The 27,824-nt window shown below is 41.2% G+C and overlaps 1 protein-coding gene across 1 annotated transcript; it reads left to right on the forward strand.

Annotated features, from left to right (window-relative positions):
- Positions 1–678: 678 nt before the first annotated feature.
- Churc1 (churchill domain containing 1) lies at positions 679–27,650 on the forward strand. The gene is given in 5 exon segments (XM_017802929.2): positions 679–799; positions 802–848; positions 17,012–17,147; positions 20,131–20,201; positions 27,198–27,650. Coding segments are annotated over 5 exon segments (453 nt in total). The 5' UTR covers positions 679–693; the 3' UTR covers positions 27,291–27,650.
- The last annotated feature ends 174 nt before the right edge of the window (positions 27,651–27,824 follow it).

The raw sequence follows: 27,824 nt of genomic DNA on the forward strand, positions 1-27,824 counted from the left end.
TCTCGTATGCTCCTCAGTCTTTCCCCACTGATTAGACAGCTGTATAGCAGGATTCAAGGAGGATGTGGGTGTGGTGAAGATCAGAAACAGACTTTAAAGATTTGCATTCAGGTTAATTATACTACTGTAAATAATCAGAGGCTTCCAATACAGAAAGAAAAGAGGACGGGCGCCAATCACAGCATTTTGAGATCAAAAGGATGGGGAAAGGATGCAAGAATAACTGGGCTGGCCTCTTATTTACATGGTTCCTGCAAGCCTCTGAGGTGCTTCTGTGATACGAGAGATTGAAACATGATAGAAGTCATTTAATATTGAAAATGTTTTTTAGGAGATTCTCTTCAGCACTCCAAGTGCCTCTTCCCAAGCACTGTTTGCTTGCCCGCCTAGGTCTGATCTTTATTACAGCACAAAAAGGTATTTAAACTATTATTTCAGGTTTTTTAATCTGGAAAAGGGAAGGAGAAACAATTCCCTTTCTTGTGTACTGTGATTTGCCTTTTGCTCAAAGTTCAGGAAGACGCCTATTAGACGTTCATCATTAGATCCGCTTCCCCTTCCGCCACAGCTCCCAGACCGCAGACTTCTTCAATATTCAATAATTTTTGCGCCCAATCCTTCGTCCGCCGGGGCAGGAGAAACCGCGGTATTCCCTGCCTAACAGTTGCTAGGAGGCGGAGGCTCCGGGGCCGTATGCCCGAAGACTGTGCAGCTTCGAGTACTTGGGGCGCATGCGGCAAGCGAAGCCTCCACTCTCGCGAGAGTTCGTCTTCCCGGAAGCGCTGGAGGACGCTCCCTACCGCGTCGCGATGTGCGGGGACTGTGTGGAGAAGGAGTATCCCAATCGGGTGAGCACTGGGCGCAGGGAGCCTCCGGCTCCGGCCTCCCTTGCCAGTCCAGCGGGCCGACCGCCGCCATGTCCACTCTAGGGACGCGGGTCACGGGCGCGGCCGCCCCCGCCCCGGGACTGACATCAGCCCCTTCCTGTTCCTGTGCGTTGCTGTAGACAACAGGAGAAACCTTTACCTACCTCACCCAGGCTGACAGCACCCCTTGGTCCCTCACACCCACTGCCGGGCCCATCCGCCAGCTCTTTTTGACGTTCATTTCTTAGCTGATTGTAGCGCTGGGTGTTACTCTCAGGCCACCTGTTCTAACTCAGTGTTTGGAGTTAGGGCCTTATGTAGCTCAGGCAGACCTCTAACTCACTATGTATCTGAGGATGGCCTTTAACTCCTGATCCACCCGCCTCACCCGGAGTGTTGGGATTACAGGAGTGCTCCACCACGCCTGGTTTATGCAGTGCTAGGGCTCGAACCCAGGACCTGGCGCATGCTAGCTAGGCAAGCACTCCACCGATTGAGCTATATCCCGGACTGTTATGGGCCCCGGGACTACTGAGGAAAGGCCTCCAGACTCAATTCAGATCGAGATAAAAAGATTTTATTCAAGCTAGCTTGGACTGCAGTCACGGTATCGGGTTAGAGTGCTGCAGTGGGGAGGGAGAGGGAAAGGGGACCTTTTAAAGCTAAAAACCGCAAAAAGGAATATTGACAAGGTGGTCCCGGAATAACAGGGATGATCTCAGTCTACACGTCAAGGTGCCCTAAAATAGCAAAACAAGCATGTTACAGAAGCCAGAATCAGCAGTTAATCATATCATAATAATTTTGTTTTCTATATGTCTAGAGAGCAAGTGACTGTGGCAGCATTCTCCTTGGAGGAAAAGGGAGAACGGAATCAGGGTTTCTGAAAACAATCCTTGAGCTAGAAATACACTATGGCTAAGCTTCTAAGATGGCCACTTTATCCAAAATGGGGTCACTTTGGTCAGTACACAACCTCTTGTTCTAACTGCTTTTGAAGACAGTGAAACTAATGAGAGGAAACATAACTTACCCAAGTATGAGAGCCAAGACTAAATTCATATTTTATCTCCCCTCCTCTCCTTTCCTTTCTTCCCTTCCCTTTCCCTCTTTCCTTTTTCCTTCCCTTACTCCTGTGGTACTGAGGACTGAACCCAGAGCCTTAGCATGTGCCAGGCAGACATTTTGCCAACTGAACTGTTTCTCCAACTCTTCTTTTCTTCCGAGCCCTTGTTCCTCTCAGGCTTAGGAGGTTTGAGGGCTTGACTTTTTCATTCAGGGACTATTCCCTGAATATTTATGTGGATAGCTAGATTGTTTTGCCAGGCCATAAGGAGTAACTGGCAAGGCAGCTTCTGGGCTGCTTAACTTGCAGTTTGGGAAAGTGTATGACTGACAGAATGGATAGTCTGTGAATGCTGTTTAAGCATAGAGAAAGGAAAAACTGATAGTGAACAGGACAGCACTGTTCTCCCTTCATCCTTGAGTTAGGACTTGAAGGATGGTTGTGATTAAGGTAAAAGAGAAGGAAACTGAAGGCAAAATAACAAGTTGAGGGATTTGGGTTGGAGATAAAACATCTTTATAGCTTTTTCACTTAATATTTTGAGTGATACTTAAAGTCTTTTAAAATTGTTATATAACATAATTTTTATATGGTACAGTCACTTTGGGGAAAAAAAGTTTAGCATTCATTATTGAAATGAAAGGTACACACTGAAATGACGGAAGTTCTTATTCTAGAAAAATGCACCTTTGTATACTTCTGGAAGTTTGTGTAGAATGTTTGTTCATTAGCGCATTAGTTTTAGTACTTGACTAGAAAAGTAGCTCAGGATCACAGAATGGAATATCATAAAAGAACAAGTGGTGGAAGTGAATTAATTAAAGCAGTGGTTCTTATCCTGGAGTGAGTTTGCCTCCCAGGCATTTTTGCTTGTCACAATGAAGAAACAACTGACATCTAATGGGTAGAGGTCAGCTTTGCTGCTGCAATACCCAAGACAACCACCAAAACAAAGGATTGACTGAGGTTAAGAAACCTGAATTAGAGTAGTGAAAATAGCAAGAATTATATACAGCAACCTGGCTTTAGCCTTACAGTGTTGGTAAAAGAACACATGAAGTACAATTTAAAAACAGACCAACTAAAATACAGTATTTAAGAATTTCCCAGGTGGTAAAACTATAAAGGAAAGGAAGCAGTTACCGTAGTCTTTTTTTTTTTTTTTCATTGATAAATCCATTTATTTAATATTTTTTGTTTAACAGTTGGGATTCAAAATGTTAGAGATCTGACTAGCCCCAGTGGAAAAGTACTAACAAATAATTCCAGAAAAACATACAAATGTTTCAAAGTTATTGCAACTGTTACTTTAAATTACAATACTAACCTTATGACTTTAAATTCTAAACTTGCTCAGTACCTAAAACATGGGTGGCGCTAACCAACAAATACATTAAACTTGGGCGACAACTACCAGAAACTGCTGGGGTTTGGCATTGAGTGCTGACTTGACTCTTCAGTCTCAGTAGATGTGCTTATCTCTTTTTGAGGACTAAATTTGCTGTCATTTCCTTTTTTCAATAACTCTAATGTGCAATCACCAGCTTCTCTGATCAAGAATTTGTCCACTAACTTGCTCCCTGCTTGACAGGATAGCCAATGGCTCCAGCACTGTGTCCTTTGACAACTTTCTTTGAGGTAGAAGACATAGAAGATATGGGTGGTGGCTCTAAAGCAAACTGCAACAGACGAGTCTGTGCAAAACTCATACTTACTACCAGTTCATTTAATAGGCGATTATTTCTTAGGTCTTGGCTCTGTGACTTCCACACAAGTTGGACATTGAGTTTTATAGGACAAAAATTTTATTATGCAGAGAGAACAATAGCTATGTGAACCCAGGAATTACCATTGCAATGTTGAAATACTCAGGAAATCCCACACCACAGCAAATCATCTACTGTCCAAGTTGCTTTGGACAGACGCGTTGATGCTGCAGCTTCCAGAAGGGCTTCTGTATTCCTGCTCTACTTCCCGTATTTCCAACTCTTACTAACATCCTTCTCTCCAGACCCCATCCTCCAGCCTATGGTCATCACTTCATCACTACCAGTCCCAGAGGCCACTGCGTCTCTGGCAGGGCCCCTATCGTTGCTCCTGACCAGGCAGCTAGCCACCAGTCTCCCTTGAAGCGCCACCACTAGAAATCACCATAAAAGTCTTGATACTGATCACTGCTGAACAGTTATGGTGTGATCGGCAATGGTCATGAGAGCGGAAGGCTTCTGTGTTCCAAGGAGTGTTTCTTAACTTGGCTGGTGGTTCTACAGTTGTTTATAATTATTCCATATGTTTATATTAATTTTTCTGTGTTGTGTTTTGATTATTTTTTTTTTTAAGTTAGAGGTTTTAATGAATCTTTTTTTTTTTTTTTTGAAAAAAAAGCTGGTCTCCCAGCTGGCTTGGAACTCACTGTGTAGACCAGGCTAGCCTTGAACTCATAGAGATCCACCTGCCTCTGCCTCCCGCATGCTGCGATTAAAGGCATGTCCCACCATGCCCGGCCTGAAAGAGGTTTTAATGATTCTTAACAATGAACATTGACATTGGGGACCATGAGGGAAAAGTTCTCAGTGGCAGTTAAGAGGGTGGGTTTAATGCCGGGTGTTGTGGCACTCAAGAGGCAGAAATAGGTGGATCTCTGTTAGATCAAGGCCATCCTGGTCTATGTAGTGAGTTCCAGGCAGGCTGGGGCTAGGGAGATCCTGGCAAAAAGAGAGGTGGGGCGGGGGTTAATACTTTTTTTCAAAAATAGCAAGATAACCTTATTTAGAGTGAAATGATTGCAAGTTGTCCTGTGACTTCCACAGGTGGTACATGTGTGCTCCCCACACCACCACACATAAAATAAATGTAATAAAGGCCAGGTGTGGTGGCGCACACCTTTAAACCCAGCACTTGGGAGGCAGAGGCAGGCGGATCTCTTGTGAGTTCAAGGCCAGCCTGGTCTACATAGTGAATTCCAGGACAGCTGGGGCTACAGGGTGAGCCTGCTTCAAAAAGACCGAAGAAAAAAAAAAAAAAAAAAAAAAAGTCTCAAAGAATAAATTAACTGAGGAATTAAAAATTTAATAGTCCAAAAGGAGTAAAAGATTGAGGTGATGGGAAACCCAAGAAAATCCTCTCTCTGAAGCACTTTCTCTGCTTTTGTTCTGTTCTAAAATAATTAAAGGGCTGTCATGGAAAGAATTCAACCTCTCTTTTAAATTTGAGAAGACAGATTTAGAAATAACTAGTGGGTAGATGTTAAGGAACTTAACACAACTTCAGATATGGGATGGAGAATTTGTAAAGGAATTGAGTACAGCCTTGTTTGGTAGAGACCAGTGAGTAGATGTTAAGGAACTTAGCACAACTTCAGACATGGGATGGAGAATTTGTAAAGGGACTGAGTGCAGTCTTGTTCAGTAGAGATTAAGTGACCATTTAGAATCCCATCTTTGGACTAGAGAGGTGGCTCAGCAGGTAAAGGCACTGCTACCAATTCTTGGGACTCGTATGGTGGAAGGAGAGAACCGACTCTGACCTCCACTTGTTTGCCATGGCATACACACACACACACACACACACACACACACGAAATAAAGGAATAAAAATATAATAGAATCCCATCATTGCTTCCCATTGTTAGTTAGGAAATTTTTTTTCGGAATCAGAGTTTTTTTTAACTCACTATGTAGACCAGGCTGGCCCTTGAACACACAGATCTGCTTGCCTCTGCCTCCCAAGTGTGCTCTACTACACCTGACTGCCAGAATCAGGGATTCTTTTTCCAGTTCCTTGGGATTCTTTAAAGCCATGGTATTTCTTTTTATTACTTTAATTTTGTATGTGTGCCATGGCATATTTTTAAGGATAGTAAGAATAGAAGCCACTTTGCTGAAGCTTAGCAGAGGACTAACTAATAAGATGATCGTGATACCTATGGCCCACTAATAGAGACAGTGGCTTGTTGGGAAGCTCGTAAGTACTCAATAAGTAACATTTAATTATTTATCTGGAGTTTTGTGATATCTTTCACAGACTAAAAAATACCCAGTACTTAATTCCTGACAGGGTTTTTGCCTACTGAAGAGTCAGAATGCACTGACTCCATTTTGGCCAGCTTGTAGCTTCTTCAGGCAAGCCAGGACAGGCCCAGGCATGTTGTAAATTTCCAGTTGCCACCCACCCCCCATGCTATAGATTAATCAAGCCTGGACATGTAAAAGCCTTATAAGGTAAACTATCTGGCCCTAGAGATAACAGTCAGCACATTCCAATGCCCTGAAGACAGCCCCGGCCAATAAGGACCTTCCCCCTGCTCAGGACATAGGGCCATCCAATCATTTTAAAGGATGCATGGTGCGCGGCACATCTATGAAACTTCCCTATAAAAGCTTCTGCCTGCTAGTGTTCGAAGCTGGGCGCCATCTTTGGCTTGTGGAGTCCCTCCCTGGCTAGCCGCTAATTTGGCTACTTTATACTTTAAATTTCTGAATAAAGTTTTTATGCATTTTTTTTCCTTCGTGTCTGTGGGAATTATTCCTGACTCTCAGACCCTAACACCTACTTGCTTATAATGTTACACTGAAAACTTGATTTGAAGCATGAATCTACTTGAAAATAAACCATGTTAATTTTCTGAGCCCAGTTAAAAATTTTAAATAGTCAGGGCTGGAGAGATGGCTCGGCAGTTAAGAGCACTGGCTGCTCTTGCAGAGGGTCTGGGTTCAATTCCCAGCACCTATATAGCCACTAACAACTATCTGTAACTTCGGTTCCAGGGGAATCCAGTGCCCTCCTCCGGCCTCCATAGGCACTGCACAACACCAGTGTACTTACACACATGTAGGCAATATACTCACATATAAAAATTTTTTAAATATATATATATTTTTTAATGTGTATGAGTGTATTGCCTGCATGTAGGTAAGTGCACCCATGTCATGCAATGCCCACGGAGAACAGAAGATGCTGTCGGATCCCCTGGAACTGGAGTTATGGACAGTTGTTATCACTGGAACACTAAACACAAGACTAATAGTCTGCTCCATCTACATCAAGTAGAGGTCAAGTTCTGGACACAAGCTATGTTGACATGGGGTGTTTCTCAAGACAGGCCCTGCTGTGCTTCCCTGGTCCACACAGGGCCCCGCAATGCTTTTCCTTTCATGGTCTCAGAGCCAGCAGCCTAGTTCCCCCTCCCTGAGACTCTAGGGATGGCAGTTGGGATTGGAGGCACACCTTGTGAGATGCTCATCCCTCAATTGTTATGTGGTGTGTGTGTGTGTGTGCGCACATGTGTATTTGAATGTTTGAGTGTGAGTATACATAATGCCACTATGCATCTGTAAAATCAAGAGTACAACTTTCAGGAGTCACTTCTTGTGGTAGTATGAAGTGTCACATTACAGCCATACCTAAATATACACAGTCTGACTCTCAGCATCCCTGAATGCCTAGAGGGGAGCTGAACTGCTTTGAGAACCTATTCCTTCAAATTTCTCCCAGGACTGTGCTCTCAAACAAAGGCCTTCCTCTTTTATTGAAACTGTACAGCTAACAATAAAAGCAGACACTTGTCTTATCAGGAAATTTGCCCTTTCTGACCCCTACTGACTTAGAACAGTACACACAAGCAGAATTGATGTTAGCATTTTAATCCCACCTGTTTACAACACAATCCACAGCTTGCTACATTGATATGCAAAACTATCATCTGTCTGTCTGTCTATCTATCTATCTGTCTGTCTGTCTGTCTATCTCACTGTTCTGAGACAAGGGCAAGAAAGGGTCGTGAGATATTAAAGCTATATGTTTAGGTTGTAAGAGGGGCCCAAGTCTTAGTAAGCTTGTTTATATTATAAACAGACTGAGATAGTGCCTATTTGTTTGTTTATTTGGTCTTTTTGAGACAGTCTCCCTGTATCCCCAGTTGGCCTGGAATTCACTATGTAGATCAGACTGGCCTGGAACTCAGAAATCCCTCTGCTTCTGCCTTCCAAGTGCTGGGCTCAAAGGCCTGTGCCATCAGCTCAGCCAGAGAGAGTGCAAAATGATCTCAAAACATAAGATGAACTTTTTGGTTGCAAGATTAGGTAAAAGTCACTTATTCAGAGGATGTCCATATTTGTAAACCTTATTCACAACCTCTCTCCTTCCATGGTGAACTTGGGGATCAGATGCAGTTCATTAAGCTTGTATAGCAAGTGCTTTTTCCTGCTAAGTTATCTCACTGGCTCTGAACCCAAATTTTTTAAACTCAATTATGAACCAATAAACTCTTCTTCAGAAAAGCACTAGGCAAACCACTTGAAACTAAACTATATTATATTTTCTAAAATAACTAAACAGGCCAAAATTGTAACAATACATTTTTCAGCACCATGTGAAATGAAACTTGTGTTTCATATATTGCATTTCAATGTTAAACTTTGCAGTAATGAGGCAGCACTGCAAAAATAAGCCATTAATTTAATCAGATGGGAAAATCAGTATGAATTAGTGATGTATAGATTAAGAATTACATGTTTATATGCCTCATTTAAAGCTTAGCTACCCAAGGTCATGTACTCAAATTGTTTAAATGAAATTTTAATAAGTTCTGGGTTGGATATGGAACTACTAAAGCAGTTGTTTTATGGTTGTAAATGTCTATATTAAAAAACCGTCTAGAATCAGCAGGCTAACATTCTAGTGAAAACAAGAGCAAACTAAACGGAAATAAAGGGAGAAAGTAAAGATTAGAGTAGAAATTAATGGAATAGGGAATAGAAAAGTAATAGAGAAAATCAACAAAATCAAAACAGTGCTGGGAATTGAATCTAGGGCTTGCTTGTGCATGCTCAGCAATTTCTCCACTGTGCTAGATCTCCAGCCCCCCCTTTCTTTTTTCAAAATATTTAAATTTTTATTTTATGTGTATGAGTGTATTGCCTGTGTGTATGTGAGTGCACCTGTGTCATGCAATGCTGTGGAGGCCAGAAGAGGGCTTTGGACTCCCTTGGAACTGGAGTTAAGGACGGTTTGTGGCCACCATGTGGGTGCTGGAAATCAAACCCAGGTCCTCTGTAAGAGCAGCCAGTGCTCTTAATTGCTGAGCCATCTCTCCAACCCCCCTTGTTTTTTACCTCCTTCCCTCCCTCCATCGTTCTCCTTCCCTTTCACTCCCCACCCCCACCTCTTTTTGAGATAGGGTCTCAGGCCAGCCTCAAGTTCATTATATATAGCCAAGGATGACCTTGAACTTCTGATCCTCCTGCCTCTACCTTCTGGCACACACTGGGAATTTATGCTGGGAATTGAGCCCAGGACTTCATGCAAGCACTCTACCAGTTGAGCTACATCACCAGCTAATGCCCTCCATTTTAAATTTTAAACATTCCCTCATAAAACACATACATTAACTCACATAAACATACTTAAGATATTACCTTTTATAATCCATAATAATAAGTTTTCCAGAAAAATGAATTCTTTGACAAAATTCAGATTTTTCAAATTTTTAAGAAACTGTACTGTCAGACTACTTATCATAGTTTTCAGCCATTTTTTCTTGCATACTTGCATACCTTTTCAAGCCTTTAAATTTTATCTAAATCACATCTTTAAAAATTTTTAGACTTTTTATTGCCCTGTTCTGACTTTTTTCTAGTTCCCTGTTTAGAACTTGTAATGCTAATTACTCTTGCCTTTACTTTTCCTTCACAGCTGCTATTCACCAGTCAAGGACATTCTTTTCCCCTTAGAGATAAGAATTATGCAATTTGGGAATCTTTTAGATGGACCCACTGAAGGGGTACTCCAATTGCCTTACCCTGCATCCCTGTTGGGCAGTATGGAAGAAACCAGAGCCGTCTGTGTCCCCGATTCCATATCCGCAAATTGGGTAACCTCTTTGGAGGATGGCATGATAGGAATAGGAGGAAGGAATTGGCTAGGCAGTTAGGGTAAAAAGACCCCAAAGAAATGTAGCCAGTTTCTTGGCTAAAAGTCAAAATGTCCTTGGGCCTCTTAGCAACATACTCTGTTCCAAAGGCCAAAAATGTCAAAAGTATTTGGGAACTTATATCTAATCCTTAAAAGATTTTAGGGTTACCTCTCCAGAGGGGGAAATGTTAGAGTACCCAAAAGCCCCATAAAAATAAATAAATGTGCATGTGTAGAGATCAGAGGACAGTTTTCAGGAGCTAGTTTTCTCCTACCATGTAGATCCCAGAAATTGAACTCAGGTCATCAGGTTTGGTGGCAAGCGCTTTTTCCCACTGAGCCATCTTGCTGGCCCTAAATCACATTTTCTAAGTGTACTTAACATGTCCATTCCAGGGTTGGAGATTTAGCTCAATGGTAGAGAGCTTGCCTAACAAGCATAAGACCCTGGGTTGGTCCTCAGCTCATCAACTCCCCTCCTCCCTCTTTTTTTCTTTTTGATTTTAGTTTTTTGAGATAACTTCTGACTATGTAGCCCAGGTAGACTCAAACTTGTGATCCCCTTGCCTTAGCCTCCCGACTGCTGGGTTCATAGGTGTGTGCCACCATGCCCAGCTTTCCTTTCTTCTTGAAATATTTATGGTTTGGTATTATTTTGGAATTGATCTGGGTTGCATTCTTATTTTCCTCTCATTGCAGGAGCCTTCAACTCATCCTTGAATAGTAGTGTGTGCTTTACTTCCCCAAATTGGAATGTCTAATGAAAGAGCTGATAAAATCTATGCCTCACTGGTGAGGTTACCAGGGCCCTTGTGGAAAGTCGCCATCAGTTTCTTATATACTGTACTTGCAACTGTCATTTCAAGTGTTTATTCACTTACCACACAAAGGACTTGCCAAACTTCTCTTTTCGCAGTGTTTCAGTAGAGATTACATTCTGTCTGCTTGTAAGGTCAGGTTTCACAGGTTAGGCCATATTGTGCAAAGCAGCTGTGTTTGTGGATGCAATCCACCTCAGAAATTGGTATTTAAATCTTCAAGATTATTTTGGTTTCCTTAATTTTTATTTTTTATTTTTTTGTTTTTTTGAGACAGGGTCTCCCTGTAGCCCCAGCTGGCCTGGAACTCACTATGTATACCATACATAGTGGCCTTGAACTCACAGAGATCCGCCTGCCTCTGCCTCCCGAGTGCTGGGATTAAAGGCATGCATCACCATGCCCGGCCTAATTTCCTTCTTGATGTTCATATTGTCTCAGTTCAAACGTCCGCATACTTTGCTTGGGACAAGTTGTAAGTTGATTCTGAAATGTTTATGGAAATGAAAAGAGTCTGTAAAAGCCACGTTGTGGTGCATAAACTATTTGATTTCAGCTGGGGGTGGCGGCACACACCTTTAATTCCAGCACTCGGGAGGCAGAGGCAGGTGGATGGATCTTTGTGAGTTCCAGGCCAGCTGGGGTATAGGGAAGCCCTGTCTCAAAAAGAAAAAAAAAAAAAGGTTCTACAGAGCTGTAAGCAGGAGAATATGGCATTAATGCAAACATTGATATAAATCAAAGATATGAGTCAGAGTAGAGAGCACCCAGATCCTGCCTCCACTTGGTGATAAGAGTTATGCAATTTGGGAGTCTTTTAGATAGACCCACTGAAGGGGTACCCCAGTTGCCTCACCCTGTGTCCCTGTTCAGCATGGAAGAAGCCAGAGTGGTCTGCATCCCGATTCCCTATCTGCAAGTTGGGTAACCTCTTCTGAGGATGGTATGATAAGAATAGGAGGTAGGAATTGGCTAAGCAGTAAAAAGACCCCAAAAGAAAAGTAGCCAGTTTCTTGGCTAAAAGTCAAAATGTCCTTGGGCCTCTTAGCAACATACTCTGTTCCAAAGGCCAAAAATGTCAAAAGTATTTGGGAGCTTTTATCTAATCCTTAAAAGATTTTAGGGTTACCTCTTCAGAGAAAGGGTTTATTTAGCTTACATATGCCCCATAAAAAAATAAATAAAAGAAGAAAGAGTACAAGAAGTTATCAGAAAAAGTGAAGGGAAGATATGGGAGGAGTTGGAGGGGAGGGAGTGGGCATGGATTTGATCAAAACACCTTATAGGCGCACGCCTTTAGCAGGCAGATCTGTGATTTCAAGACCACCCTGGTCTACATAGTTCCAGGACAGCTGGGGCTTGCAGAGAGACCCTGTCTCAAAAAAGACCAAAAAAAAAAAAGCACTTTATATGCATATATGAAGTGCATTTCTCAATAAATTATTAAAAAGAATAAGAGTAGAGTCTGGTCTATGTATATGGTCATTTGATTTTTCTGCAAAGACCCTATTGCAATTCAGTGGAGAAAGGATGGTCTTTCAACAACTAGTACAACTAATATCCATGTGGATCTTTAATTCTTTCCTCATACCAAAGTATTTCAACATAGATCATTGTCCTAGTATGTTTCTTCGTTGCTGTGACAAAACACTCTGACCACTACCAACTTGGGGAGGAAAGGGTTTATTTAGCTTACATATCCTGGGACACAGTTCATCCAGGAGCCCAAGGAACCTGGAGGCAGGAGCTGGAGCACAGGCCATGGAGGAATGCTGCTTACTGGCTTGCTCCCCTGGCCCCTGCTCAGCTTGCTCTCTTATCCAACACAGGCCCACCTGCCCAGGGGTGGCACTACCCACAGTGGGCTGGGCCCTCCCACATCACTCAACAATCAAGAAAATGCCCCACAGACATGGCCACAGGCCAGTCCAATGGAGGCAGATCCCCAACTGAGGCTCCCTCAACCCAGGTGTGTCAAGTTGACACTAAAGCTATCCAGCACAATCATATATTAAACCTACAAATCATATACTAAAACTACAAAACTTGTAGAAGAAACCATGAGAAAATCTTTGGGAAAGTAAAGATCTCTTTGAAGACAGGAAACACAAATATAAAAGAAAAAAGTAACAAATTGTACTTAGTAAAATTCAGCACTGTTCTTATTTTTGTATGTGTGTGGGTATTGGTTGTTGTGTGTTTTGTTTTTGGTTCTTGAGATAAGATCTTGTTGTATAGTCCTGGCTTACTTAGTACTTGCTGTGTGGTAGCCCAGGCTGGCCTTTAACTCAACCTCAACCTCCCAAAGTGTTGTGATTACAGGCATGCGCCACCATGTCCATCCAAAAATCTACTTTCAGTAACACGTTTCATGCTTTTTTTTACATACTGTATTCAAAAACGATGCATCTGGGGCTGGAGAGATGGCTCAGAGATTAAGAGCACTGGCTGTTCTTCCAGAAGACTCAGCATCCACATGGCAACTAACAGCTGTCCAAAACATTAATCCAGAGTTATGGTAAAGACTGTAATAATGAAGACTTTCAATTCAAGATCTTTCTGATAGATTTTAATTCAAGGATAGATTGTCTAAGAAAGGACAAACTCTTAGCATCCCTCATGAATACAAAATATTAAGAACAAATTTTGTTCATGTCTAAATAATTCACAACTGCAAGAAGTCTCCACTGCATCCTTCAGTCACATAGTTCCTTTTCTCTCTGACCTTATATAGGTATTTGTGCTGCATTTTAAACCCTTACTCAAATCTGTTTCCTGACTAGGCAAGGTGATGTACTCGACAGGCAACACACAAAAAATTTCGTCCATTTCTTGTATTTTGGGATTGGAATTTTTTTTCATTTTTTTCTTTGAGACTTTCATGCCATGTATTTTGATGCTATTTACTCCCTGCTCTTCCCCCTTACTCCTAACTCCACCACCCCTACCTTCCTGCCCCTCAACTTTGTGTCTTTTTTTTTTTTTTTTTTAAATAACCTATCAGCTTCAGTTCATACTGCCCATATACTCCTGGGTATGAAGCCATTCATCCACAGGAGCACTGCTGACTACCAGGGGCCACACCCTTAATGAAAACTGACTCTCTTTCCCCCAGAAGACATGTCCGTAGCTCCTCAGGGGTGGGGGCCAGTGAGCCCCTTCCCTTTCAATCTCTCCACCTCCTTTTCCTTGATGGTCCCTGAGCCTTGGGGAGGAGAGAAAATATTTTTAAATAAATAAATGTCTGTTTCTTAACTAGAGAACTGTTCTTCCATTGACTCCTAGAGGAGGAAAAAAAGATGGATAATTTCTTCCTCTACCTCAAAATCATAAAGCAAACCAAAACAGTTCCTAAGGTAATGTCACATAGAGTCTAAGGCCAGAGCAGTGTCTCATGCGAATTCCCTGCTGTTCGCGCAGCACAATTTAATTATTTATATTACATTATTGAGAAACCAGTTTAACAGACTAGAGTCATCCTAGTGCTTTTGTCAGCAATGGTCTGGCTGAAAAAGTGTGATAGCAGCTACTGCAAGTGGGAGCATCAAAGACTCTGCTCTGCTCTCCTCACCCTTCTCTGATTTGTCCGTGTCTGCTGAGTCAGCGTCATGGTCTTCCTGCTCCTCCTCTTCCATCTTTGTGCTCATCAGGAGCCGTTCCATTTAGGTTGTGCATCCCTGATTAGGTCCCAGTAGTCTAAGAAGAATAGGGCAAGCAGCAGGGGACTAGTGGGCACACTTCTGGGGCATTGCTGCATCTGTGTGTCTACTGTAGCTTCCTTGCCTGGCTGGGTAGAGACCTCAGGACCATTCTCCAAACAATACCAGTTTTTGAAAAAGCAGAGTAGTAACAAGGAAAACTATAATGTTGCATTATACTTGGCAAAGGGCTCCTATGCAAGATATATAAAGAACTCATACAACTCCACATAAGAAGGTAGACAACCTAACTTTAAAAATGGGCAATAGGCTAATTGCTGCTAGATGAGGAAGAGCTGATCTTCCTAAAACAAGGGACTCTAGATAGGTTGGCTAGACTCAGCAGATGGACTTGTACTGCAGAACAGCTCAGGGCACTGACAACACAGTGGACTGTAACGGGGATGACACAGTATATGGGCTCCAGTAGGGGGTGGCTATGGGAGGGTGCCATTTGGTTTGCGGGTATAAAGATGAATAAGATTGTTTGGGATGTTCTGTATGAAATACACAAAATCAATTAAAAAAAGATTTTTAAAAATGGGCAGTAGGGCTTGGCATGGTGGTACATGCCTTTAATCATAGCACTTGGGAGGCAGAGACAGGTGGATCTGTGAGTTTGTGGCCAGCTTGGTCTACATAGGGAGTTCTAGGCCAGTTGGTGCTACAAGGAGACTGTCTCAAAAAAAAAAAAAGCAGTAGACTTGATGCCTCATAAGAGAAGGCATGTATATAGGTGCTAGGAAGAGGTATTCAGTGCTTATTAGTCATTGGGGAAATGCAAATTAAAGCATAGTGAGAGTGCTGCTTTACATCCCTAGAATGGCTAGAGTCAAAAATACGTACGATACCTAGGGTCAGTGGAGCAACTGGAAATGGCACTGGTAGCAGGAATGGGAGATGGAAAGCTTAGACAAGCACTTGGCAATTTCTTATGAAGTTCAATATGTCATTAAAAAAAGAAAAAATATATAACCTAGCAGTTGCATTTCTAGGTATTTACCCAAAAGAAAGGAAGACGTGTGTACACAAGACTTGTACATGAATGTTCATAGCTGCTTTATTCATAATAGCCACAAACTGAAGAGAGCCCAAATGCCTGTCAACAGCTGAGTGCATGGAATTCTACTATGACAGTCAAAAACAATGGTTAACATAGATGTGATGTTGAGCAAAAGAAGGCAGATACATAAGAATATTCTGGTTCCATTTACATAAAATTCTGGAACATGAAACTAGAGAGAGAATTATATTGTTGAGTTCATGATTTGTTAGGGATGATAGAAGTAAACCAAAAGCATGAAAGTACTTCCTGGGGAGACAGAAATGTTCCATATTTTTAAAGATTCATTTCTTTTTATTTCATGTGTATAAGTGTACTGCCTACATATTTGTATGTGTGCCTGGTGTGTGTGTGCAGAGCTCACAGAAGCCAGAAGAGGGCAATGGAGCTTTCACGTAGATGCTGGGAACCAAACTCAGGTTCTCTGCAAGAGCAGCAAGTGCTCTCAACCACTAAGCCATCTCCTCAGCCCATGTTCTATATTTTAATAAGGGTGGTAGTTTTGTTCGCATATACACTTATTAAAAGTCATTCATTTTGGAGCTAGAGAGGTGACTCAGTGGTTAAGAACAGTAGTTGTTCTTGCAGAGGACCTGAGTTCATTCCCAGTGTTCACATGGCAGCTAACAATCGTTCATAACTCCAGGTACAGGGGAATCTGATGCCCTCTTCTGACCTTTGTGGACATTGCCTGACATGGGGGCACTTACATACATGGGCAGTACGCTCATATACATAAAACAAAAAGAATAAAATATTTTTTAAAGTTAATTCATTTTTACAGTATATGAATTTTGCTGTCTGTAAATTATACTTCAGTAGTGTTTCTTTTTTAAAAAAAATGTAAGAAATCACTAGTTCTTTCTTTTTCTTTTTTTTTTTTTTTTTTTTTTTTTTTTTTTTTTTCAGGCTGGCATTGAACTCATTCTGTTGCTAAGAATGACGAGACAGGGTCTCCCAGCCGCAGCTGGCCTGGAACTCGCTATGTAGACCAGGCTAGCCTCGAACTCAAAGAGATCTGCCGGCCTCTGCCTCCCAAGTGCTGTATCACTTAAACATGTTAGCTACTAAAATTTCCTAATTTTAATTTTCTTTTAAAAATTTTATTTTTAATTATGTATGCGTGTGTATTTGTGTATGAGTTTGTGCTTGTGAAAAGAGCAAGAGTTCGCCACTGAACCATCTCCCCAGCCCTTAATTTTCTTTTTCATATTTTATGTTTTTTTCCCTATTGTTTCTAAATATTTGGACTTATTTCTCTTTTATGTTTGTTTGTATGATTTTCAGTTTGTTTTGTGGTTCTGAAACTTGAACCTGAGGCCTCACACATGCTAGACAGGTGCTCTACCACCGAGCTACATCCTCCACCCCCTCCTCTCTTTTAAACAAAGTCATAGTCCTTCAAGATTTATGAACTGAACATGTGCTTCAATTACATTAGTCATGAATAGCAATTCTTTAAGAAAGCTGGTAAGTTCAAAAATTGCTTTCTACCCAAGTTTTTTTCCTATAGAGATTTTGTCTATTAATAATTTTCACGAAAAATTTAAAAGTGTAAGAAAATTTAATTACTATTTCCAACATTGTAGGGTAATACCTGCCTAGAGAATGGATCTTTCTTGCTGAACTTTACTGGTTGTGCAGTGTGCAATAAGCGAGATTTTATGCTGATCACAAACAAATCCCTGAAAGAAGAAGATGGAGAAGAAATAGTTACCTATGATCGTAAGTAGGTTTTGGTTTTGTTGTTTGTTTTTAGTGCAAGTCTGTTAGCAGATATCAGCTGTTAGAAGTTGAAATGTTATGCAGGTATATTACAACATGTAGTGACAAGTTCGTAAAAGGAAATATAGTTAGCACCCCTTTGCCTAGCTAGCATCATCAGACATCGCACATGAAGAACTTGTGCAGATAACTGAATCATGTCATTGAGTCACAGAATTTTTTTTATTATTTTCCAGGGACTTCTTTTAGGTTTTGCTTGCTTGCTTTTTTTTTTTTCTGACGGGGTTTCCCTTTAGCCCCAGCTGGCCTGTAACTGGCTCTATAGACCAAGCTGACCTTAATCTCACAGGGATCCACTGTCTCTGCCTCCTGAGTGCTAGATTAAAGGCATATGCCACCATACTGGGCTTGTTTGTTTTCATATGAAACAGGGTCTTACTTGCTATTTAGCCCAGGCTGGTCTTGAACTCATGACTCTCCTGTGTCTGCCTCCTCACCTCTGAGATTATACATATGTGTCTTTATAGCCAGCCAGTTGTAAAGAGTTTTTATTACCTTAAACAAGATATGGAGACTTTTCTGCTTGTTTTTATTTTTTGAGGCAAGATCTCACTCTGTAGCTCAGGCTAGCCTAGAATTCATGCTGTAGCTCAAGGTGGCAGGAACTCATGGCAGTCCTCTTGCCTCAGCTTCCCAAGTGTTCAATTTACAGGTGTGAGTCACTACTCACAATCAGGGAGTTTTGTTGTTGTTGTTGTTAACTTTAGAATCATCCATGTAAGCTTTTATTTCCTACTATATTTTAATATGGTGATGCCTTCCAATAAGCATTAAAGTCTTTAGGATTAGCTGTAGTCCCAGTACTCAGGCAGTAGAGGAAAGAGGATCAAAAGTTCAAGACCAACCTTGGCTATATAGTGAGGGAAAGGAAGCAGGGGAGAGGAAAGGAGGAAGGAAAATGGAGGGGGGAGTAGGAGAGGGAGGGAGAGTTAGTTGAGGGCTCTTTGACTCTATGCCTTATGACCCTGGATGCTTTGATGTTTTCTGTTTTGTTTCGCTTTTATGCTCTTTTGGGTCTCTTTTCTCACAGTCCATCTCTTGTTTCTTTGTTTGCTTTAATAACTGGTGCCTTCCTGTCCTCAGTACTGGGAAACCAAATGTGTAATTATAAGTAATTGAGTATTGGGATTGGTGGGTAAAGTAAGCATATGTATACATCATCACCTGGACATTGTGACAAATATTTAAACTTCTCACATCTCCTTTTTGCTTGTTTCCTGTTCTTGGATATATTCTGAATATGTAAGTATACAGATAATATTTTGAAAGATGAGTATGAAAAACACCAAGATCTTAGAATAGGCTCAGACAATTGAAACACGTTCCAAAAGGGATCTTCACTTTCCTTTTAAAGCACATGTTCACTTTAAGGTGTATCTTGTTTCAGATAGTAGGACATAGTGGTTAAGAATTAGCATTCTAGAACTGGACTGCTTAGGTCAGAATTCTGCCTCCAAACCTCCTAGCCTAGTAATCGTCCTATTTACTTAACCACGGTGTGCCTTTGTTTCCTTATTTCTGATAATGATAATATATATCTCACTGAGTATGAGAAGTTTAAGTAACTAGGTAAAAAGTATTTTAAAAAGTATCTGGCACAAACTTATTTGTTATTTTTAGTAGATTCCTCTGCTACCATTAAATTCACTTTAGTGTCCACCATTGATTTCCTTTATGATTAGATGCAGTTGCACATTTATTATCCCTGAGAATAAAAGCAATAGGTCCAACTAGTTTAAAAATTACACTTAAGGGCTGGAGAGATGGCTCAGTGGTTAAGAGCACTGGCTGCTCTGGGAGAGAACTTGGGTTTGATTCCTAGCACCAACTTGGTGGCTGACAGCTGTCGGTAGCTCCAGTTCCAGGGTATCTGATGCCCTCTTCTGACCCTAAGGGCATTGCACAACACAAGCGCATCTACGTGCATGCAGGCAGTACATTCATACACATGAAATGAAAATAATAAAATATTTTTTAAAGAATCACACTAAGTGCTGGACCTGGTAGCATAAGCCTGTTATCCCAGCTACCTGGTAGCAAGCTCCTTTACCTCCTGGGCTGTCTTGCCAGCCCTAGCCTAATTATTTGGGAAGTTGAAAGTTCAAGACCAGCTTGGGCTACAAAATGAGTTCAAATCCAGCCTGGGCAACTTAGTGAGACCCTGTCTCAAAATAAAAGTGACCAGAGGGCTGGAGATATAACTCTATAGTAAAGTATTTGCCTAGCATATGCAAGGCCATAGGTTCAATCCCTAGTACCACAAAAATAAATAAACAAAACCCGAGTATTAAGGGTTTAATACCTTAGAGAACTTTCAATGGGAATTAATATGTGCACACTGAGCTGAAAGGCTCAGTGTGCACATATTAATTATGCAGCGTTGTTGTGTGACAGATACTGGATTTATTTTTTTTCTTTTTAAAAGAATTATATGTATGTGTGTGTGCCTGTATATGGATATGTGCATATGAGTGTCATTGCCTGCAGAGGAAGCTGGAGTTGTAGACGGTTGTGAGCCACCAAAAATCAGGTATTGGAACTGAAATCAGGTCCTCTGCAAGAGCAGCATGCTGCTCTTAACCACTAAACCATCTCTCTAGCCCCTTAGCTTTCTTATTAGGGCCATTATTATAATGGGTTACCTACTATGTTAAGTATGACAGAGTTAAAGTTCTTTTTTTATTTTTTTGGTCTTTTTGAGACAGGGTCTTCCTGTAGCCCCAGCTGGCCTGGAACACACTATGTAGACCATACTGACCTTGACAGAGATCCACCTGCCTCTGCCTCCCAAGTGCTGGGTGGCACGCGCCACCATACCTGGCAAGAGCTAAGGTTCTTTTTAAGCATTGTATGCTGAGAAATGTCATTATTTTAATAAATTTTCCCAAGATTCAATTACATAAGTTTCTCTTTATTTTGGCAGATCTGTGTAAGAATTGTCATCATGTAGTAGCCAGACATGAGTATACCTTCAGTATCATGGATGAATTTCAGGTAAGTACAGAGAGAGAGAGAGAGAGAGAGGGAGAGAGAGAGAGAGGGAGAGGGAGGAGAGAGAGGAGAGAGAGGAAGAAGAAGAGGAAGGTTATTAAGGAGGGAACAAAGAATAAAAGTATTCTTGAGAATCTACGTACAATTTTTGTTTATTTGGGTTTTGGAGAAGCAGGGAAGTTTGAGGCAGGGTCTCCCTGTAGCCTCAGCTGGCCTGGATCGCCCTATGTAGATGAGGCTGGCCTCCATCTTACAGAGGACCACCTGCCTCTGCCTCCCGAGTGGTGGGATTAAAGGCATGCACCACCACACCCAGCCCCTCATGTAGTTTTTGTAATGAAGTACTAGCAGTTACTAAAGGAGACCACCCTTATCTTTACTTTTGCAAGCTGGGAAACTTTAAGTGTAGGTGGATCTGTGCAACCTCACAAGAATCACAAATCAAAATATATGCTTTACAAATGTTCCCTCAGTCTCAAAAGACCAAAAAAAAAAAAAAAGTTGCTCAATAGTGTCCTTCAAATTTGGATAGTATTTTATTATTAGGAAAATAAAAAATAATCTGCCACAACAGAATAATAAACTACTATAATACCTATGATTCATTCATATTGTAACATGGAAGAAAGAACGTAGTCATATATCAGGGTCTGGTCTGAAAGGTTGTAGTTAATTTAAGTAACACCTTGACTATAATTCTTCGGTATCCAAAATGTATACCTTAAAAAATTTATATGATTTATGTGACTTAGGGCAAAATCAAAATCTCAGAATGTTAGTGGCCAAATAGGGAAAGGGGGACCTCAAGGGTTTCATAAAACAGCTCTGACTTTTATGAGAGGAAAGCAGTACTGACAGCTATTTTCCTTAAGTACATGTGAACCCTTTAAAACCCCTGAATGGATATTGAGATTGCCTGTTTATGTCCTAAGAGAGCCATTGTAAATGACTTCCATGAGACCAGAGTCTAGCTCATTTTCCCTTATGACTGAATGCAGCCACTTTAGAACAGTCCCAGAAATTACTCTGGGCAGGGGAAAAAAGATAGGGAAAGAAAGATAGCTTGTAGCCATAATGCCAAGATAATTGCCAGACCTCCTGAAAAAATTTGTTTTCTTTTGGGTTTTTTTGTTTGTTTGTTTTGGTCTTTTTGAAACAGGGTCTCCCTTAGCCCCAGCTGGCCAGAAACTCAGAGACCCACCTGCCTCTGCCTCCCAAGTGCTGGGACTACAGGCATGTGCCACCACGCCCAGCCTCTGAAAAAAAAAAAATCTCTTAAACTTGGCTCTCTACCTCCAGTCTTTTACCAATATCTGTTCTCTCAACCCACATTCTGTACTCTGCCGTCAGTTGTTTTTTGTTTTTGTTTTTTTAATTTTTACAAAAACTTTATTAAGAATTTCATACATGTATATAAGGTGTTTAGATCAAATCCATGCCCACTCCCTCCCCTCCAAAATTCCCCCCTCTGAAGAGGTAACCCTAAAATCTTTTAAGGATTAGATGCAAGCTTCCAAATACTTTTGACATTTTGACACTTTTGGCCTTTGGAACAGAGTATGTTGCTAACAGGCCCAAGGACATTTTGACTTTTAGCCAAGAAAAAGGGTTACCCAAATTGCCAATAGAGAATAGGGACTCCTAATGCTCTGGCTTTTCCATGCTGAACAGGCAGGGACACAGGGTAAGGCAGCTGGAGGACCCCTTCACTGGGTTATCTAAAAGACTCCCAATTTGCATATCTCTTGTCTCTAAGGGAAGAAAGTCCTTGAATCATGAATGGGAGATGTGAAGAAGTAAAGGCAAGAGTAATTAGCATTACGAGTTCTAGAGAGGGAACTAGAAAAAAGTCATAACAGGGCAATTTTCAAATGTTCATATGAAAGTCCATTGGAGTTTCTTGACAAGAGCTTCCAAAAGCATCCCTCTGTTGGGGTCTTCCTCATTTTTCTTTTGTCTTCCAAGGCTGGTAGTTGGCTGGGAAGAGTGGCTGGATGGATACTTGGGTGAGGGTCCAGTGACCCTGCTTGGCACTCCTTTAATGAATGAGTACAACCATCAGCAAGCCCAGTTGTTACTGTGTTTAGCAATCAGGCTCAGCCGAAGTCATGATGATGGTGGTTATTTCATGCAGAAGGGACTGCTGTATAGCATCTTTCTTATTAAAAGGACCACCATGTGGAGGCAGGATCCTGGGGCTGTCAGGCTGTCCCCTGGGTTCTCAGGCACTCTCTAGCGGACTAGTTGTTTTTTTGTTTTGTGGTTTTTTTTTTTTTTTGGTCTTTTTGAGGCAGGGTCTCCCTATAGCCCCAGGTGGCCTGGGTACACTATAGAGACCAGGCTGGCCTCAAACTTAGAGATCTGCCTGCCTCTGCCTCCCCAGTACTGGGACTAAAGGCGTGTGCCATTTTATATTGCCTCGTTAGCCCTTCACTGTTGCCACAGTGTAATGCCCAAGCTCCTGGTTCCAAGGATCTCATGGGACTGACCCATCTCCTCTTTTCTGTTACCTCCCCAGCTCTTCCTGACATATACCATAGTGCTGTTCCAGCATTAGCCTCTCTTCTCTCTTCTGTTGGAGAGGAAGGTTGTTATTTCTTCCTCTGATACTACTCTACCTCATTTTCTGAGGGATATTATTGTCTCTCTCCAGCATCGTTTTTAGCGTTATAAATTTATATCATAAGGAGATCTGGTGTTGTCTTCTGGCCTTTGTGGGCATTGCACTCGTATGCACAAACCCACACACAGACACATACATATACACATAATTTAAGAAAAATAAAATCTTTAAAAATTGTATGAAGCGTTCTTAGCTCCTTATTTGTCAAAAGTAAATATAAACTCATTTCTTTTTAAAAATATTTTATTATTTTTATTTTATGTATATGCGTGTATTGCCTGCACAAAGGTAAGTGCACCCTTGTGCAATGCCTGAGGAGGACAGAAGAGGCTGTCAGATCCCCTGGAACTAGAGTTATGGACAGTTGTTAGCTGCCGTGTGGGTGCTGGGATTCAAACCCGGGTCTTCTGCAAACAGCCAGTGTTCCTAATCACTGAGCCATGTCTCCAGCCCCCAAACTCATTTATTTCACTCTTCTGTGATCCTTTTTGGAAACACCTCTTTACTTCCTTTTAATATCTCCTTCCTTTTGCTTCTTTCCTTCAATAGTTTTTTCCCTTTTCTGTTTGAGACTGCCTCCTTGCGTGGCACTAGCAGTTTTCCTGCCCCCCTCCCCAGTGCTGGGTTATGAGCCCACACCACTGCTGAGCTTTGACTATGTCCTTCACCCCCTTTCCTTTTCTCCTGAGGGTTCTCTTAACTTCCTGCAATATGGCTTTTACTTTCCCTTGTTTAAAACTACTCACCCATCAATTTCCTATAATCTGCCCAAATCCTGTAACTTTTGCCTCTGTTTTTAACTCTCAGTACCTCCCCAACCTGCTCTTATTAACTAACCATTGTCTTCTTAAGCATTTCCTCTCTTGAAGTCTGTACTACTTGGCTTTTTTCCCCCTTTTTTAAAAATTATTTTTAGCTGCTGCTTTGTCTTTCCCCTCCTTTCCTCTCCTGTTTTACCTGATCCCCCTGATTATTGTTCTCTGATCTGAAACCTCTACTCTCACTCCTGTAGGGAATGTGCACGAATACACACACACAGCTAACCTCCACCCCACGGTCAGTTATCCAAATGTATCACTATGACTTTTATTTCTGAAAGATGAGATTTCTGTATTTTTAAAAAACCAGTAGTAGCATTACTGAAAAGGGTAAGATTTTCTAATGGCAAAACCATAAGGGGAGAATGAAAAGAGAGAATTAAATCATTCAGCAGAAAAATACGTTACAAATCATTATAGGTTTCCTTTATTTAAAAAAAATTCCCTTACAAAGCCCTTAAATGAACAGTGTGTTTATAGGAAACACCGGAAGCTGGAAGGCTGCTTTTTGTTCCTCTGTGAGGCAGGAGAGGACATAGGATCAGAAGTCAGGGAAAAAGCCATGGGACCCTCTGCATGAACAGAGGGTCTGGTCATATACTCAGGAGACTCCAGCCCCTCCACCCTTCCTCCAAATCCATCCCCAGCCCTGCCCAGGTGGAACCTTTCAGGCTCCTATGAATGAATGAGGGCTGTAATTCTCCCACGTGGCCAGTTTTAGTAAAAGGTGTCTTAATCTTACCACATTCCTGGAAGACCGGGAGTTGTGTTCCTGACATCTCAAGTTGGACTTCTAAGCATATTTTCCTACAGAAACACTGAAATATACAGCTAGATTCTGTGGCATTCGTACAATACACATTTAAAAGACTTGTGGATCTTCCCAGGAACCTGCCACATATACAGCATGACTTCCAAGGAAGACTGCTTTTGAATTCCAAATGGTTGACTTACAATGAAATTTTAATTCCAAAGATTGCAAGTATAATCAGTCTCACTGATTTAATAACCTCACCAGGTCATATCATCAGCTGAGTTTCTTTTTTGCTTTTCCCAGGTTAGATTATGAGTTTTGCAAAAGTCAAATTGTCCCTGCCTTCTTTTGTGTCTTCCCAGTATATGTCACACATTTAAGCATTGACTATGAACTTGACAAAGGCTAGGTTGGTTGAAAACTCAGCTTTTTCAAAATTAAACACTTTTATTTTGTTGCTGTTTTGTTTGGGGTTTTGTTCTGTCGGGAAGTCCTGGGGATCAAGTCTAAAGCCTCGTGCTTGCAAGGGAAGCACTTTACCAACTGAGATATATATCTAACTCAAAAACCCAGCTCTGTGTAGCATCACACATTTTCACTTTTTAACTCCATTACTTTTTTCATGCATGTGTGTATGTGTGTGTGTGTGTGTGTGTGTTGTGTATGTGTGCATGTGCACAATTAAGACAGGGTCTTACTATGTAGCCCAGCTTCCAACTCAGTTAAAAAGTACAAGATTTCAGGTGTATATCATCACACCACATTTTGCTACCTTTTTCTTCATTTCCTGTGAGAGATTACCCCCCCCCACCCCGCAATAGTAATCTCTGGTGAGTTTAAGCAGTAGAAGTAATTGGCAGCAGTAAAAGACCTTGGAGACAGCGTAGATTTTTATTGTATTTTAAGCCCATGAGTTGTACTTGTTCTTTAAGCTTTAGCCTCTGGGTACTTCTCTAAGTGTGTAGACAAGGCCTTAAAATATGGGGGCCAGGGGTGTACCTCAGTGTTATGGTGCCTGCCTAGCACACATGAAGCCCTGGGTTTGATCCCCAGCACTGAAACTTAATTGAGTAATAGTAATAGACTACTCCAGGGTAGTCCTTAAGAAGCATTCTTTCTGTTGTCACTATTACTTTCCCCTCCTTGAACTCACGAGTAGAAATGGAAAGGCACCTGTCTTCTTTTCAGTCTTGGTGCTATTGTCACTATTTAGCTTGCAGTCCTCTCTAGCAACTGTCCAGACCAAAGAAACACAAATTGACTGATCCGTTTCTAGACAGCTAGCAATCCAATATCAGGTATAGAAATACTAATAGATTCAACATAGATGTTTGTTTTCCTAAATAAAATAAAAATATTTTCAATAAAAATTAAAAAAAAAAAAAGTCAGTGACAGCTATAAGAACAAGACTTTGCCCTAAGGACTTTTACTTAAAATAAAATCCCTTCTGCCACCAGTCTAGACATTTGTTAAGTGCAAGACACATAAAACTCCTTAAATACCTTAAATAGACGAAATCCCAGTCAGTTAACTATTTAAGTATGAGGCATGGCATGCTGGTGAATTTATCATAATTATCTATTTTCCTGATAGAGCTATAAGAACAAGACTTTGCCCTAAGGACTTTTACTTAAAATAAAATCCCTTCTGCCACCAGTCTAGACATTTGTTAAGTGCAAGACACATAAAACTCCTTAAATACCTTAAATAGACGAAATCCCAGTCAGTTAACTATTTAAGTATGAGGCATGGCATGCTGGTGAATTTATCATAATTATCTATTTTCCTGATAGCCTTTTCAGTTTGAGAATTTTGTTTTTTCCGTTCTGGTTACATATTGTTGTTAAATACATATCCAAAAAAGAATGGCTCTAAGACCAGAAATTTGTCCTTAGAGACATACACTCAAATTGCTTCATTACTTTATTCATTTTTAAAAGAGGTTCATTATATTTCATTTATTTATTTATTGGAGTGTGTGTGTGCGTGCATGTGTGTATGATGTGCATGGGTGCCATGGAACATATGTGGAGGTCAGAGAACAATTCTGGGAGTCCGTCCTTTCTTTCATGGAATCAAACTCAGGTGGCCAACCTTGTCTGGCAAGTGCCTTTACCTGAGCCATTTCATTGGCCCTTGTTCATTTTTTTAGAGACAAAGTCTCATGTAGTCCAGGCAGACCTTGAACTCTTACTCCTCCTGCCTCCACCTCCTGATTTCTGGTATTACAGGTATGTGCCACCATGTGCCCAGTTTGTCCAGTGCTGAGAATTGAACCCAGGACCTCATGTATGCTAGGCAAGCACTTTACCACCTGAGGTACATACAGCCTCAGCCCAAATTTCATCATTACTTTAAACAGAAATACCAAGTTCAGTAGATATGCTTTTAAGTCCAAGAAATAGCCATGCATTTTCTTTTCCCTTTTTTTGGTCTTTTTGAGACAGGGTCTCCCTGTAGCCTCAGCTGGCCTGGAATTCTCTATGTAGACCACCTGCCTCTGCATCTCAAGTGCTGGGATTAAAGGTGTGCACCACTATGCCCAGCATAGCCATGCATTTTCAAAGTGGCATATATACATAATAAATGAGAACATCATCATGTGTTGAGTCTATATAATCAAAAGGCTCTGGGAGTGTGCAGAATAAACCCAAAACATATCTAATAAGTGTTGAAGAAATTAATCTTATGTACAGGAAGAACATTAATGACAATTTGTAGCGAAGAACTTTACTGAGCAATTGTTTATAAATCATCTTTCTCCCTGTCCCTTGAGGTAATTTTGCACTTTGTCTTGTTCTAGGAATATACCATGCTGTGTCTATTATGTGGCAAAGCCGAAGATACTATCAGTATTCTCCCTGATGACCCCCGACAAATGACTCTGTTATTCTGAGACTCCTGCAGTTCTGCTCTGTGTTGTGTTGGGCTGGTTTGCAATAGAGCAAGCCTAATGGTTTGTCTGATAATGACAGTTCTTTGTGTGTTTGCTTTCCTGCTTAGACTTAAATATTCTTTGAAAAAAAAGTAATTTGGGGTAATGTTGGCTCCTAGAGTTGAGCTCTTCTGCTAAAGTCCCTTGCACACCTTCGTGTATGCAGCCAGAGTGACACGTCTTTGCTAATAGTTATTTGGCTGGAAAATAACTAGAATGTATGCACGCTCAGCACCTAGATCTTTGCTTCCTATCAAAGGAACCCAGGACTCCTTGCAAAAATGACTGATAGAATAGGGCAGGAGTTCTACCTGGGGAATTTTGTGCCACAAAAAAGGAAATGCTTTTTTTTTTTTTTTTGTCTTTTTGACACAGGGTCTCCCTGTAGCCCCAGCTGTCCTGGAACTCACTATGGAGACCAGGCTGGCCTCGAACTCACAGAGATCCGCCTGCCTCTGCCTCCCAAGTGCTGGGATTAAAGGCGTGTGCCACCGC

The sequence above is a fragment of the Nannospalax galili genome, unplaced genomic scaffold (genome assembly GCF_000622305.1).
Source record: "Nannospalax galili isolate Female #2095 unplaced genomic scaffold, S.galili_v1.0 scaffold285, whole genome shotgun sequence".
In the NCBI taxonomy this organism is placed as follows: Eukaryota; Metazoa; Chordata; class Mammalia; order Rodentia; family Spalacidae; genus Nannospalax; species Nannospalax galili.